The sequence below is a fragment of the Nicotiana tabacum genome, chromosome 18 (assembly GCF_000715075.1).
Source record: "Nicotiana tabacum cultivar K326 chromosome 18, ASM71507v2, whole genome shotgun sequence".
Classification (NCBI taxonomy): domain Eukaryota; kingdom Viridiplantae; phylum Streptophyta; class Magnoliopsida; order Solanales; family Solanaceae; genus Nicotiana; species Nicotiana tabacum.
In genome coordinates, this window is record NC_134097.1 from 43,361,745 (window position 1) to 43,378,821 (window position 17,077).

General features: G+C 38.5%; 1 protein-coding gene across 1 annotated transcript; it reads left to right on the forward strand.

Annotated features, from left to right (window-relative positions):
- Positions 1 to 11,190: 11,190 nt before the first annotated feature.
- LOC107831223 (uncharacterized) lies at positions 11,191 to 16,334 on the forward strand. Its single transcript, XM_016658971.2, has 5 exons — positions 11,191 to 11,333; positions 13,339 to 14,231; positions 14,568 to 14,768; positions 15,203 to 15,398; positions 15,949 to 16,334. The coding sequence occupies exons 2-5, from the start codon at positions 13,380 to 13,382 to the stop codon at positions 16,152 to 16,154; spliced, it is 1,455 nt and encodes a 484-aa protein (XP_016514457.2). The 5' UTR covers positions 11,191 to 11,333; positions 13,339 to 13,379; the 3' UTR covers positions 16,155 to 16,334.
- The last annotated feature ends 743 nt before the right edge of the window (positions 16,335 to 17,077 follow it).

Genomic DNA, 17,077 nt, shown 5'->3' on the forward strand with positions numbered 1-17,077 from the left:
GGGGATTGTGACTTAGTCCGTCCCGAATGACTATTTTACTGCGTATTTGACTGAAATCTATTTGCTATCATCATGTTTTGGGTTGAATGTCATATTTGAGTTTCGTGCCAACTATTTGAACCCTTAGGGGATTTTTATTGATATTTCCTCACTATCTTGACTTTATACTTGAACTCAGTCATACTATATTTCACTGTTTTCATAACTCAGCCATGTTTACTCTGTTTTAATATATCAAATTATATTTCAAATAATATTTTGGGCTGACCATCATGTTTTACTGTTGCCCGAGTGGCTTATGTGATTTTGACTAAGGCCGAGGGCCTGTGCTATGAGGATACTTTTGGGTCGGGCTGCACGCCGCAGCGGTGATACACTGATTATGATTATGAGGCCGAGGGCCTGAGATATGTACGCCATGAGGTGGCTTGTTGATATGAGGCCTAGGGCCTAGTGATGTGCCACGAGATGGCTTGATATTGCCCTTGGGCCGTAAGGGGCCCCCCTCTAGGAGTCTGCACACCCCCAGTGAGCGCGGGTACCCATTGTGATGTGAGATATATCTCAAGGGGCTAGTATTGTTGACATTGTGCCCGAGAGGCAATCCTTTATGTATTTATCTATCATTTACCTGTTTAATTGTGTATTTGTGCCCGAGGGGCAGATTTTCTGTGCCTATCTGTTCTAATTGCTTTGCATTCAATTGTTTAACTGTTAAAAAGTCATTTTTAAAGAAGTTTAAAACTGAGCTAAGATGCTTAATAGATTTCACAGCTTCATTGCTTTCTTACTGGTTTTGTACTACTATATACAGCATGTTGATGTACTTTTCGTGATTTCCTATCACCCAGTCTTTAGTTATGATTATTACTCACTGAGTTGGAGTACTCATTTTACTCCATGTACCTTGTGTGCAGATTCAGGTATTTCTGCACCCGGCAGTGGGTATTGGTTGATCAAAGGCAGAGTCTTTGGAATTTAGCAAGGTTGTTGCCCGACGTCCGCAGCATTGCTTTTCTCCCTTTGATGTCATTAGACTGTATTTATTACATTTACAGAAATTCCGTTGTATTTTAGACCTTAGTAGATGCTCGTGACTTGTGACACCCCGATGTCGGGCTATATCTATTTCTGCATTGTTCTTTTAAAGTTACATTATGCAATACCTGATTAACTAAAAAGACTTAAATTGACTTATTAAAACTTTTGGAATGAACTTGGGGATTGTGTCGGTTGGCCTTGTCTTCACGAGAGGTGCCATCATGACCGGGTCCGGTTTGGGGTTATGACAGTTAAGGGCTCAGATAGATGCCCATATTGCGGCCAAGAAGAATGCTTTGGCCAAGGTTTCTGCCCTCGAGGTACAGCTCCAGAACGCTCGTAAAAATAGCTCGGTTCAGCGAGCAGGATTGCAAGGCTCGAGTCCGACCTTTTGGAGATGAAAGCCGAGGTCGTGGACGCCCGGGCTGAAGGTGAAAAGATTCAGGCTAAGGCCGACAAGAAAGTGGTTGTCTATTTAAAAGACGCTGCTGATGCTCGAGCTGAGCTGAGGGGGGCTTCTGATAGAGAGAGCAGAAGTAACGAATATGTCCGGTGCAAATCTCGGAGGGAAACCCTCGAGGAGATCCATGCTAGGAGCTTCAATCTCTCTGAAGAGATAAAGCAGGCAAAGGCAGACGAATATGACGCCAAGTTCTTTTTGTCTGATGCCGAAGATAATAAGGAAGAGGCCGACGGGCCACAGTCCCCGAGGGAAAAGTAGACTAGGCTTTTTCTTTTTGATTCTTCGTACAGGGCTCTTAGAGAGCGTTTGCAAATGTAGCCTTCCATTGTTTCATATACGCATATAAAAGAAACCTTTCGGTTTTCTCCTTTCATAAATTCCCATTTGCTTGTGTATGTCTTTCTTTGTCTTGAGTTTTAGCGTTTGTTAATGATTAGCTAGACGAATTGGCCTTCGAGTAAAAACCCTTAGGTTTATAATTCGGCCCTGAGGCATGTTAGGCTGGCCCGTAGGCTCTTACGCATAGGGTCAATAGGACCTTTAAAATAGGCTGGCGACAGTGGCTCTTATGCGTTTGGTCGATAAGACCTTTAATTTTAAGTTGGAAACAGTGGCTCTTATGAGTTTGGTCGGTAGGACCTTTATTTTTAAGCTGGCGACAGTGGCTCTTATGCATTGGGTCGGTACAATCTCTAATATGGGCTTTATTTTTCCTCATTAAAGACTTTTTGAAGTTTTTGTGTTCTCCCGACTCTTTGACGGCTCGATAAGAGCCTCAATTATGAGTCGTTATGTAGCGATAAACGAACACGTCGGGAGGTTTCCCTCGATGGCTGAATTGTTTCGAAGCCTATTGTTTGGAGCTAATATGATCGAAGCTCTTTTGCTTATGCCGAGGGTAGCCTGATTAACCGATTCTTTTCGAAGTTTTTTCGAAGTAATTGAAGGCCTGTGATTTTATAGCGACGGTCAGGCATACCCGAGTCGCGTGAGTTTGGCCGGAGCCTTGTGACCGTAGTCATTGTGTTCGGCCATAGCCTTTCAGTCCCCGAGTGAAGTAGTTTCGTTGTTTACATCGAGGGTATGCCTTTTTAGGGGTCTTACAAGTTCAAATGTATAGCCTTAACTTTAAGATCAAGATTTATGCCTTTTGTAAGGTCTTCTAATTTTTAACATGCCTTACTTAAGGTCTTACAGATTTGGTTACTTGGTACAAGTGTAACTCATGTCTTGCTTGAGGTCTTACAGTTTTGGTGTTGCCTTATAGAGGTCTTATACTATTGATAATGCCTCGTGAAGGTCTTACATTTTCTAGTATTGCCATATGGAGGGCTTTCGGGCTCGAGGTTGCCCGCTTGGGTCTCACGACCTTGAGTTTCTGATAGCTCGATGGGATGAAAGTCGACGACAGTCCCCGAGACATCGATAGATTTTTGGCTCTGGAGTAGTTCTTTGTAAACTTGGTATTTCCTTATTGAGGACTTACGAGTTCGAAGTTTCCGACCCGGAGGCCATATGGCTTCGAGTTTTGATGTCAGTCCCCGAGTGTTCGGGAGATTTTTGGGCTCTGGGCCGTTTCTCGTAAAAGTAGCATACTTCTTTGAAGCGCAAAGCGTTTTGATGGAGGGAAAATACTCTTTGATTACTTGGTACAAGTATACATGTTTTCGTTGTCAAGGGTTCAATTATTCTATGTGGGAACGGTCCATTCAATCGTTTGGCCCGATACATCATTTTCCTATCGAGACCCTTTTTGGTTCATCTTGACTTTTTTGAGAAGGTGATCTTCCGGGGGTATGCCCCCAGTGTTCGAGGTTGATTGAAGAGAAGCATTGAATACATGTTAAGTTCTCCTTAGGTAGCATATAGATGTTTCCTCGTTAAAAACCTTGCCGATAAAACCCGATCGAAGGAAAAGAGTGCAATGTATGCTTTGAAACCTAAGGTCTTCAAGATGGACAGCGCTTCGACTATTCTGATTAGAAACCTGCACAAAGGTTAGTGTAAGATGTAAATAAAAAGGGAGACGGTTATACCTTAGCGGTGATAGCGCTTTGAGCCTCGATATGCTTCCAACATTTGCTCAGGGGATGCGGCACGGTCCTTTGCTTGTTTTATTCGGGTGTAGCCGAGAATGTGTCTCGTGATTGCTACTTCACTGTTTGCTTATCCTTTGTCTCCTTCAATGTTGAAGGCGTCGATTCCAGTGCCACGTCGTGCACCGCAAACATCTCTCTTGTTGCGTACTGTTCTCCGTACATAGTTTTTATTCCATCCTTTGTCGGAAACTTCATCACTTGATGAAGAGTGGATGGTACTTCTCTCATGCAGTGTATCCATGGCCTCCCGAGCAAGGCTTTGTACCTCATGTCTCCTTTGATGACATGAAACTTAACATTTTGGGTTGTGCTGGCCACGTTAACTGGGAGGGTGATTTAATCCCTTTTGTTGTTTCGCTCGCCATGTTGAATCTGTTGAGGACTCGAGAGGCGGGCACGATTTGGTCGAGCAGTCCAAGCTACTCCATCACCCTCGACCTGATAATGTTGGCCGAGCTACCTGGATCCATAAGCACACGCTTAATTTGAAATGTATTCATAAGAAAAGATATTACCAAGGCATCGTTATGAGGCTGAGACAGGGCCTTGATGTCCTCGTCGCTGAATGTGAGAGCATCTTCAGGTATATAACTCTGAGTTCGCTTCTCCCTGGTGATGCATATTTTTGTTATTTTGACAATGGGTTCCTGTGGGATGTCGATTCCTCCAACGATCATGTGGATGACATGTTGCGGCTTATCTGTTTCATTTTTCCTACTCGTCTCTCTTTCTCGGAACTGATTTTTGGCTCGGTTGCTAAGGAACTCTCGGAGGTGCCCTTTGCTGAGTAGCCGGGCTACTTCTTCTCGGAGCTGTCTGCAATCTTCGGTCCTATGACCGTGTGTGCCGTGAAATTCGCACACTAAGTTGGGTTCCTCTGCAACGGATCTGATAGTATAGGTCTTGTCCACCTGGTGTCTCTGATTTTACCGATGGCAAATACGATGTCTGAAACGTCAATGTTGAAGTTGTATTTCGATAGGTGGGGTGCCTCCGTCGGTCCTGCGTGTCTGTAGAATACGGCTCTGCTTACGAGTCCCGAGGATTCTGACCTCGATCTGTCCTTCAATTATTTCGGGGTATGTTATGCCTTGGGGCGTTTCTCCTATCTTCGGTGTATGGTTGGTACCTTTCTTTGTTTGGCCTTGGTTCCTTTGCCGGAAGCCTGCTAGGATATACTGAGCCCGAGGGGGCTCCTAGTTGGTCGTCCTCGACTCTAATCTTTGATTGGTATCGATTATGGACATCCGACCAAGTCGCGGCAGGATATTAAACCAAATTCTGCTTCAACTACTTCGAAGCCACCGAGCTTCGTTCGTTCAAACCTTGGGTGAAGGCATGCACTGCCCAGTCATCGGAGACTGGAGATAATTCCAGTTGCGCCATTTGAAAGTGAGATACGAACTCCCGCAGCATCTCGTTTTCTCTTTGTTTGATTTTGAAGACGTCAGATTTCCTTATAGCCACCTTGATGGCACCGACATGTGCCTTTATGAAAGAATCTGCCAGCATGGCAAATGAGTCTGTCGAATTCGGAGCTAGGTTGTGATACCACATCATGGCCCCTTTCGAAAGTGTTTCTCTGAACTATTTTAGCAGGACGGATTTGATCTCGTCGTCCCTCAGGTCGTTGCCCTTCACCGCACAAGTGTAAGCAGTGACGTGCTTGTTAGGGTCTGAGGTTCCATTGTACTTCGGAAGATCGGACATTCTGAATTTCTACAGGATGGGCTTTGGAGCGGCATTTTGTGGAAATGGCTTTTGCACGGACTTCTTTGAATCTACACCCTTCAGGATCGGAGGTGCGCCCGGAATCTTATTGACCCTTGAATTGTAGGTCTCCACCTTTTTATCGTTGGATTCTATAATCTTTTCGCCCGACTCGATCCTCTTTGTGAGGTCCTCGAGCATCTTCATAATAGCGGGGTCATCTACTAACCCATTGTTGCTCGATCTTTTCGGTACATGTTCATCTCGAGGAACCGTTTCCGGTGCTACAGTGCTTGGAGTTTTTTGGTGTCTTTGCAATTGAGCAATTGCTAGTTGTTGTGCCTGCAATATTTCAAAAATGATGTGGAGGCTAACCTCTCGTTCCTCCCGAACTAGGGTTTTCTGAGCCTCTTATTGGTCTTCTTGGCGTATACTCCTGTTATTGTGGGAGTTTGTATCGACGTGTTAGGCGTTACGTGAGACCACATCCACGGGAATTGGTTCTGGTGCATCCTCAGGGTTTTGTGGTGGTACACCAATACCTGGAACAACTACACCATTCTCTCCATGGTCCTCAAGGCCGTTGTTTTCATGTGCGTTCACTGAGTTAGACATTTCGACCTGAAATCAATGATTCTTAGACAAGAAAAATATGAAAGATAACTTGTGTTACGTAGTAAACCAGCAAGAAAACAATCACTATTATTTTTAGCCCCACGGTGGGCGCCACACTGTTTACCTTGAAAATGGTAATTACAATTAGATTTGATTTTGTGGTTCTAAAAATATGTGATTTATTTTTATGCTAGTTGTTAGGCAGTGGATGCTAAGTGTGAGACTAGAAAATAGGATAAGAGCTTGAAGGTAGTATGATGCACAAATCGAGTGATTGAGAATCGGGGCCTCGAGCCAGGGTATACGGGGCCTCAGGGTCGAGCCAAACGTTAGGTTATGGACAGTCGATGAAGGACTAACAATTCTAAGAGCTTTGATAAGAGCTTTTTACGATTAATAATGGGTAATAAATGAAGAACAATTAATGAAACACAATAAATGTAAGCAATAAATATAAGTAATAGAATTAAGAGGGAATATGTTTAAGTTAGAGAGCAGAGAATGTTCTTGTATTGAATATTGTGTGTCTTTACAAAATGACAAGGGTCCCCTTTTTATGTGAGGGGGAATCCCAACATAATACAAATGCATTTATTACAAAGATATATGGCCGGTACAATCATTTAATGCCACGGTACAAGCTCGTGCTAGCCTAATAGACTGGGTCAGCCTTAATCACGTGCCTTGGGAACTTCCTGTTTTTCCATTATAACTACCGATTTGCACTACTCCAAGGTCGAACGTTGAGGACCCTTCAGGGTTGAACCTCGACCCTTGCCTCGAGCCTTTGGAGACGTGTTTATAAAGCGTCATAATGACCATAAAATCGGACCCTCTGATTTTTACCCTCTGATTTTTACCTTGGATCAACAACAATGGTGCTCAACAATGCCTTTTCCGAGAGATCTTGGGTTATTTTTGTGCCTTGCCATTGCAAACCAACAAACCAACTACCTTTGACTAGCTTTTATTCCAAAACAACAAGCATGTTAGAAAAAACACTCTCTTTCTTTTTTCCCTTTTTCTCTTTTTTTTCTTTCTTTTCTCTCTTTTATTTTCTCATTTTATTTTTTTAAACCATTCAATCGAACCTGATGTGGGTTGCCTACGTATCATGTGGGAACATGAATCAGATCTTGCGTAGTTCAGAAAGATCGGGAATAAAGTAAATAAACTAACTCTTTTTTTTTTGAATTTTGAATCTTTTTTTGAATTTTTGAAGAAAGACTTATAAAGAAGAAGGAAAATATTTTTGGATTTTGATTTTTTTTTCTTTTTTTTTTGTAAGAATTATTGAAAATAAAGACTTCTAAAGAAGAAAGAAAATATTTTTTTTTTGAAGTTTAACTCCTTTTTTTGGGAATTTTGAAAGAAAAACTTCTGAAGGAGAAAGGAAATATTTTTTGGATTTTTGGACTTTTACTTTAAATTTATGAAAAAAATACTTCGAAAGAAAAGAGAAAATATTTTTTGATCTTGAATTTTCTTTTGAATTTTCGAAAGAAGAATGAAAATATTTTTGGATTTTAAGAGAGATTAAAAGAAAATATGTTTATATTTTTAAAAATTGGGGTCTAAAAGAAAGACGTTCTAAAGAAGGAAGTAAAAGAAAATATTTTTGGATTTTTAAAAAATGGTGGGCTGGAACCAATGAGATTTGCCTATGTATCTCACATCCGGTGAGAATCAAATCCGCGTAGTTCGGCACAAAGCGGGGAATATTTCAAAATCTTAGTCTATTTTTCAACACCTTTTGAGTGAAACCAGACACAGTTCGATTTTTGAACACAATGATTTTATGAGAACCAGGTGAATTTCACTCTCTTATTCTCCCTCTCTTGGTTTTTTTCTTTTCTTTTTCTTCTTTTCTTTTTCAATTTTCTTTTCCTATACTAAAAGCCAGTCAACATACAAATCAGATCAAACAAATGTACAAGTAGCACATAAGATGCATCAGGACGATCTTATTAATTTTGGTACACCATTCCTAGACGGACCCAACCCCTATATTGAGTCCCAAAGTCAAATGCACGTGATGGAAACAAACGTTCTTACTAGGGATCTGGCATGAGGCTATGTTATTCTAGGTTTAAATACTAGATGTATTGTTCTAGACCAGGCTTACCCGAGCAGACAACTCGAGCCGAAGGGTGACAGCGTACCAGAAATACATAAGCTTTATCGCATTTGCAACTTGTCCGAACTTGCTGTGATTTACAATATGTTTATTTTTATTAATATTTGAAGTTATGGCCGAGTCACGTGAAACGCACACTCGAGTTGGGGATTACGTATCATGACTATACCACGGGAACCATACTCATAGTCACGATAATTTATTAATCGTGCTTAAAACAAACTACGATTATTTATGAATTATTTATTTTTCCCTAAGGTTTGAGATTATTGTAAGGCGAGGAAAGATGGGCCAACTATATTATGCAAGACTAAATTTTTTATCGGCCTAGTGTCGATCAAATGGCCCATTTGAATTTTCCTAGTGCACCCCGCGTTCCAAACTCATTCGCAGCAATTCACATTAAATTTGCTATTCTTAAAATATTGACTCAAGCTAAAATGGTACAAACATAATGGCATGTTTCTCATAAAAACACAAAATTCCATTCACTTAAACCTTTGAATTCACAAACAGAATACTAAACTTATGCATTATGAAGGATTAAGATTCAAGTCATACTTCTTCTTCTCAAGAATTAGCAAACAAAACAAACATCCGACACACATTCTTAGAGATGTAAACAAACAAAGCAGTTGAAAACTTTTAGCTAGGCCAATCACAACAAAGTATCAATTAAAACAATAATATAAAGAGAAAAATGACCTTTGTATAGATGGAAACTTCTTCAGTTACATGAGCAAAGAAAACTCCTGAATTCTCGCACCAAAGGAACCACAAATCAAAACTCGCTCCGGAAGACTTGAACTCGACTCCAAAAAAAAAAATCAACTAAACATGGGTGGTCTTACACAATTGAAACGAAGCTCTACTTATCGACAAATATGGTGTGACGAGGACTGTTTTTGGGGTGGTTGGTGCTGCGTTCCAACTAGTTTTGGGTGGTCGTTTCAGCTGGTTTTCGGGCCGATTCTCATGGCTTTTCGGTGGCTGTTTTGGGGTGAGATTTTTGGGTGTTTCTTAGCAGTTTCGCATCTGGTTTTGCTGCTATTTAGAGTTGTATTTTGGTCTTCTTTTCAGCTCATTTTTGGTCTTATTTCGCAGCTTGTTTGCTGCATTTTTGGACTTTTTCGGGAAGCTTTAGCGGTTGGCTTTTATGGCGGGTTTGAGCTGGATTTTAGTGCGTTTTTAGGATTGGTTCGTGGTAAGTTTTCAGCTCATTTTTTGAGATTGTTTTGAAGTCGTTTTGGGGGATGTTTTGGGTGCAAAAAACGTGAGATTTTAGAGCTGAAGTGGGGGTGATTTGGAGGTGGGTTTACGGGTGTTTAAGGACTTTTTTTTCAGCTATGGTTTGGGGTTGTTATCTGGGGTTTTGGAGTGGAAATCAAGCTGATTTTGATGGAGGTTTTTTTTAGAAGGAAGATGACGGTGTGTTGGAGTTGATTGAGGGAATGAAGGCATCGAATGTGTTCTTTTTGGGAAGGGGATGCCTTCTCTTTTCACGAGAGAATGAGATATAAAAAAAGGTGTAGGGTTTTGGGGAGGGGGGATGAATATCTGATGTGTTTTTGGCTATTGGCTCACGTTTGGCCCAATTTGGGTCATGACTTGGACATTTGAACAAAGCAAGACTTTAGGAGAACTAGTCCAAATTAAATCTTTTTTTGTGATTTTGATTTTCTTTATTGATTAATAGATGAAAATAAAAATACTACTCATAAACTTGAATAGCAAGATAAAATACTAATCACTCAAAATTTACTTATCAAACTAATATATTTTTTGAAAAACATTTCTTTATTTGTAAATGAAGATAAAACTTATATTAAAAATGTGTCTCTTTTTTAATTGTTTTCAATTTTCTTTAAGTAAAATATATAAAAGGATAAATAAGAGCTAAATTATGTAGATTAAATTTAAAATATATTTACATACTAAAAGATGATAAAAAACTCAAATATAGTCAAAGATTAAGTGCTCACAATAATAACTAGTATTAGGCTACATGCGTTGCACGTGTACCTAATTCAATGAGTATAAACTTTTTTAAAATCATAAGTATTTTCTTAAGAATTTATATTTGGGTTAAAAAAAAGAAAGTAAAAAAACGTGTTAGGTAAATGAAGAATATTGATTTAGTTAAATGAATAGCAATTTAACTCTTCATATCATACTATAACTGATTTTTCTTATTTTTGAATTCCTTAATTTTTGGTTCTCTTTTTTAAGGGCACAATTTATGTAGCCTATTATGTATTTTAAAAAATAATTTTATATATATGATGAATTAATAAATAATTAATTAATCTAAAGATTAATTATTTATTCTCACATTAGAAAATATATTTTTTCTTGTTGATTCGAATAGTTAACGCTAGCTCATCCCAAATTTCAAGTATTTAGTAATTATTATTTTATTCAGTCATATTTTATTTTTAAATAGTAAAAAATGATCAATATATAATGTATTTAATTAATATACTTGTTGGTTCGAAAATTGGGTCGTGAATAGTGAAATAGGCAAATTAATAACCATAAAATTAATTAGCATGTTTTCTCATGTTCTTTCTCTTATTACTCCCTTTTTGTTGATCATCAAGTCATAGCTTAATTATATTTAGTCTTTGTATACTAACATCTTTATGTTGCAAAATTATTGTATGGATATTTAGATAGGCAAAGAAGTTTTAAGAAGATCTTTCCAACATAATCTTAGAAGCAAGAGGTTTTAAGAAATTGTTCCAACATAAACCAAGTTTACGTGATAATGAGTTGGACGAAATTCTTGGCAAAGTAAAATTTGATAAGGAAAATAATGAATATAATAAATTGAATAACCTACATGCAATAGTAGTGGACGAATCAAAATCAAATTACTAATGATTTAATAAGACAATTTTTATTTGATTACCAAATCCTAAAAATTAGCAAAATAAGTAAATGACTATATTGTCTAGTGCGAAATTATATTTTTAAAGCGAAAAAAATACGAATACATTTTGCTAAGGATTTCGTGTTTTTAATATAGTATAAATATAAATAGATAAATAGGTATAAATATAAATAGATAATAGTATTTCAACACGAAAGTATAAATACAGAAATATTTTTTAGAATAGCCCCAATCCAAACAAGGGTGATATCTCCGAAGCGTCTGTCCGGTTTCCCAAGCAAACAGAGAATTCACGAAACCACAAACTTATCGCCTTCTTCCTTCCTCCCACAAACTCAACCCTTATACAAATTCACCGACAACAGACAAGATCCGGTAATTTTACTCCTTTTTTTTCGAACTTCTTCCGATCGAATTCCAGTATAATTGATTAATTTCTCTCTTCAATATTCAGTTTTGTCTTTGTCTCTGTGTGTATGAATTTTTTGGTATACAAGATAACCTTAGATATAGAGAAAGTTGATATTGGAATGCTATTTTGTAGGTTGAAGTGTTGTAGTAGCTAGCTAGTGAACGCTAGCTTTATACACATCAGTTATTAGCTGAAAACCCTAGATTCTGTTTCTCCAAATTATTATTTTCTAGCTGTTTGCTGTTTGGGATTTTATTTATTGCTTTAATTGTGTATGTTCTGCTGTAAGTGCTTACTTTTGTGGTATTTTTGGTTCTCGGATTGATTTTTCTTTTTTAATATTCTCAATAATGCTTAAGTTCTCATTTCTGCTGGAAGGAATTCGCTTTTGGGTGAATTAGTTCATTTATAATACTGGAGTTGGGGCAGGCAGCAACTAGCTTGGGCTTGAGGCTTTAGTTGATTTGATTGTTAATATGACTACTTCCCTCCCTATTGTTTGAAGTTTTCTAGTAGTTAGCTAGTAAGCTCTCGCTTTATACATATCAGCAAAGAGCTGAAAACCCAGGATTCCGTTTCTCCAAATTAGTATTTTTTTAAAAACAATTACGGCAAAGTATACTTCCCCAACCAATTATAGCCTATATTCTTTTTTCTTACCTAATTTAGCTTATTTTGTATATAATTTGAAACCTCTTTTCAACTGTTAAAGACGTAATTGTATTAAGATCTGTGTTAGAAACTGTTTGAGGTGATATTTATGTTTATCATCACAAATTTAAATATTGTAGGGTGAACTAAAGTGAAAATTTAAAATGTAATGGTTGGTGTTTTTAAAGTCTTAAACTCATAAATGGGTTTTGTGATTTGTTGAAGTTTTTGACAAATTGAAGATTGGGTTCGCTGGGATGTCATTTTTAAGTTGTGGTTAAAATTTGAAGCTATTCGGTGAAGATTTGAGCGGTGATATTTTTCGTGAGTTGAAGTTCATAGGAGACGAAAGCCAGATTTTGTATGCAACATTATACGACATTATACAATTATAATGAGTGGATAAAGTTGTATACTTGGTGTAAACACTGTTGCAAAAAAATAATGGGCTATTCGGCTGTGAACTTTAAAACATGGCGTGCAATATAGTGTGTTGGGCTGTACTTTTGTGCAAATCTCTTTTTCTTTGCGATTTGCTTTTTGGGTTTTCTATTTATTGCTTTGATTGTGTAATGTTGCTTATTTTTGTGATATTTTCGACCCGCTTGTGCCCACATTACTATTCTATTGGGTACATGCTATCTCCCACCCGGTATCGGGTAGGTAACTCTGTCAACCCATGTTTAGGTAGATAGGCATAAATCACCTATTGCTTTTTGACTTCATTGGGATTTAAACCTGAAACTTCATGGTGGTCCTCCCACTTTATTGTCGAGCACACCCTTGGGTGCATTTTTCGGTTATGGGACTTGATTCTTCATTTTTACTATTCTAATTAATGCTTTAATTCTCATTACTGGCTGGAAGTAATTTGCTTTTGGGTGAATAAGTTCAATTTTAGTACTGGAATTGGGGCCAGCTCCAACTAGTTTGGGGATTGAGGTTTAGTTGATTTGATTGTTAATTGGGCTACTGTCCTCCCTATTTGCTTGTGAACTTTTGGCCTGCCACAATTATTAACGGAATGTGTAGAAACATGCCCGGGTATATATTTTCTGTAACATTTTAGAAGAATGGAAAAGGGGATAAAAATGTGAGTAGTTAAAGTGCGTATCATAAAACTTTTTACGGTATTTAAAATGTTTTAGAACCTTCAATTTAAATCAGGAGAAGCATTTTAGGGCGAATGGGGTTCTTTAAAGTGGTTCATGGCTATTATGAGTATCTCGTTAGATAACAGAGTTGAAGTTTTGACTGTTCCTTCTGAATTTTCTTGTTAAATTTTCTTTTGACTGGTGTCATGTTACCTATTTGCAGCCCATCTATTGTTGATATGCTGTACTGATTATGCTGGAAGCATGGTGAAATCAGAAGGCAAAGTTGCATATTCTTCGCTTGCTAATTTGGAAAAGGACAATGTGAAATTTCAGTTTGTTGAAGACGAAGTTGATGAAGATTCATTCGGGAGATTCCCAGAAGCTTCCCAGTCTGCTGGGCAAAATTATCTCTGTGGGTACCCTTCGATCGAATCTGATGATGTATTAGATAGGGGATATGATTCTGGTAATGACCCATATAACTTTGTGCCACAAAATCGTCCTCCTGAGGTCAATTTAAAAAATGTCTTGAGTGGGCTAGTTGCTATCGTAACTGGGCAGAATAAAGGTCATGTTTCAGATGCAGTTCCTCAGTTGCCTAGTTCTGATGTTTCATTTCTTGGATCTAGTAAGAATGGAGATACTTTCTTGCACTCATCAGTTTACATACCAAGTGCTCCCCCACTAGTTGAACCAAGTGCGTTTAACTATAGTGCTTACAAGGATGTGTTGGAAGCTGAGCCTCCAGAGTGGCTCCCAGACAGTTCTACAACTGTTTGCATGCAGTGCACTGCGCCTTTCACGGCGTTTACTCGTGGAAGACATCATTGTCGGTTTTGCGGAGGGGTTTTTTGTAGGACATGTACAAAAGGGAGGTGCCTGTTGCCCATGAAGTTTCGGGAGAAGAACCCCCAGAGAGTGTGTGATTCCTGCTATGATAGGCTTGATCCAGTGCAAGGCGTTCTCATCAACACCATCAGCAATGCTGTGCAGGCCGCAAAGCATGATGTTATGGACTGGACTTGTACGAGAGGTTGGTTGAATCTTCCAGTGGGTTTATCCATGGAGTATGAGATATACAAGTCATCAAACACATTGAGGACTTATGCACAGGTCTATTATATTTACTACTTTTTCTTTTCCTAATTCTGTTGGCTCTAACCTCAGATCAGCACTGTGCCTTTTGTTACTATTGAGATGAATATTGACAACTTTTTTTCTTTTCTTTGGATATTCTCTCTCTCTCTCTCTCTCATACACACACACAGAGAGCTCATATGGCATTCCGTCGTCCCTCTCTTCCTGTAAGGCGTATACAGGAATGGAATTAGTTCCAGAAGATTCTGATAGAAGATCCTATCAGAATCTTTAGATTCGTTTGTGCTTGACTTGCTGTCCCTATCGTGCAACTTCTGCCTTGTGATGCTGACTAAATCTTGTAATGCACAGGTTGCTCGGTTGAATCCTGAGAGGTCCATACCTGGTGCAGTTCTCAAAGGAGCTAAAGGTCTGGCAATATTAACGGTTGCAAAAGCTGGGGTGCTGCTTACGTATAAACTTGGTACTGGCCTGGTGGTTGCACGAAGGTCTGATGGTTCATGGTCTGCACCATCTGCTATAATATCAGCCGGTTTGGGATGGGGTGCGCAGGTATACTCTAAATTAACGGTCTTTGCTAGTGACAGTGTGTTTCAGGTTTGAGAATGCAGTCAGTTTAGCTAATATAGAATACTAAATTTTCGGAATTCAGATGAATTGAGTGATTGACCATGCTGTCTTTAATCAGATTCATTTTCTGTTTTCTGCCAAAGGTTGGGTCTGAATTGTAAGTATTTTATGTCAAAGTGGAACAAAAAGATCCATGGGCATGTAATCGGCATTTTTCTTTACCCTAATTGACAAACACTTTTTGGTTTTTCCGGAATTAAGAATTTGATCCATTTCTCTCTTCTAAAATGAATGGCTTATTCTCCTGTTAACTGAATAGTAGAGCACATATTTATTGGATTTGGTTTTTGCTACTTTTTTGTTAAATTTGTCTTCATCATCCTTTGTCCAAAAGATTGATATTTGTCTTTGTGTAGATTGGAGGCGAGTTGACGGACTTCATTATTGTGCTACATGACTCTAAGGCTGTGAAGACATTTTGCAGCCGCATGCATTTTTCTCTTGGTGCTGGTTGCAGTGCTGCAGCTGGTCCAGTTGGGAGAGCTGTGGAGGCAGATCTTCGAGCTGGAGAGAGAGGTTCTGGCATATGCTATACTTACAGTTGTAGTAAAGGTAAGTAGCTTCTTCTGGGCCTAGCTTTTCTGTAACATATCATGAAAGTTTGTTTTGAATTTCCATTATTCAAGGTTGGCCTTGTGCCATGACTTGGGTCATACAACAATTACTTGATATAATCATGTGCAGACATGGGAGCTATTAATAATCTTTGGTCATTCATATGTTAAAATTCGAAAATATGAAAAGGGACACGAGTCTCATTTTTGTTTTAACTGTGTCTGGAATTTTGTTTCAGAAGTTTGTCAAAATAGTAAGGGCGACCTCACAAGCCAGTGCCTATGTGAAAACTCTTAGGAAAAGATAAAATCCAAAGTCATACAATAAAAGACCTCTTATTCATGCAAATTGCACTTATTTTGTATCCATAGATATATCGAGATTCAAATGAATTAGTCCAAAGTATGCTGATGACTCTTTAAAAAACGGAGCGGGCAGGCACATTACTACCGTTTTGTCTCTTTGGTGGCTGTCTCCTGCACCAGGGAGGGTTATCAGCAAAACTGTGATGGCTTAATTCTCGTTGGGTTTGACTTGTGTGCTTCAGGTGCATTTGTGGGAGTCTCACTTGAGGGGAACATCGTCACGACACGGATGGATACAAATCTCCGATTCTATGGGGATCCGTACCTTACTACAGCTGACATCCTTCTTGGGACAGTGGAGAGACCCAAAGCTGGAGAACCCTTGTATGCTGCACTCAGAGACCTATATGAAAGCTTTCCACTACGCTTGAAAGGAGTCCATGATTAAAATGGTGAGATGTGTTGGCTCTTGCAGTCCCTTGTTCATACTGGAAGAAATGTGAAGTATTTGGTTTAATAGGGTAGAGGAATGTGCTTTCGAACCAGGATAATAGCTTCTCTCCCTTGTACATAAACAATATACTTGTACATAAATAGCAGTTGCAATATACTGTTATGATTCTGATAATTTGGAGTTAATTTTCATGGTATGGATATTTATCAGATAGACTGCTAGGGTATGACGGAACTGGTAAGTGCTAAAATTGGTGGTTGTTGCTGTAGATGACTTCTAATGTGGCAAGCGTTGCAGGCTGGCAGAGGTAACTGTAACTCTCCTGTAGAAAAATAGGAACATAACATGAAAACGCAGCAGTTCTGGTATGGTTCTTTCAATAGCAGGAACATCAAGCTGTTGAAATTGTAGGTAGATAGCTTAGGAATAGCGTATTCCTGTCTCATGAACTTTTTCATTTCTGTTGATGAAAAAAGGTGATAATAATTGAAGGGTACATGTTTAAGATTCTTATTGCACTTTTTCCACTGATGAGATAATGATTAGATTGCTCTAGAGATAAGTGAACAATCCAGGACTTACCGGATTGACCACATTTGCATGATTGACTTATATCTGCTTGATTGAAAGGAGTCCAAAAACTATTGTAAGATTAGAGACTGCCAAAAGCTGATTCTCTTTTGGTCATATTGGCCCACAATTATCTTAGAAGAATAATCACAAATGCAAAACAACAAATTTAAGAGTAAGATTCACAAATGGTTAAGCAGCATGAGTCACGAACAATCGATAAGCAGAACGAAAAGAAAGGAAATATACAGATTCTTATTTTTATGTTTCAGAATTTGTGATTATATAGAGATTTGTTGGTCAACTGACCGCAGTATAAACCGGAAATTCCAATATGTCTGAAAAAT

Bases quoted from the DNA above. Each gene is read 5' to 3' on its own strand.
- LOC107831223 (XM_016658971.2), top strand. From the start codon at position 13,380: ATGGTGAAATCAGAAGGCAAAGTTGCATATTCTTCGCTTGCTAATTTG. The intron at 14,232-14,567 runs GTCTATTATATT...TGTAATGCACAG, and splicing joins CATTGAGGACTTATGCACAG to GTTGCTCGGTTGAATCCTGA. The intron at 14,769-15,202 runs GTATACTCTAAA...GTCTTTGTGTAG, and splicing joins GTTTGGGATGGGGTGCGCAG to ATTGGAGGCGAGTTGACGGA.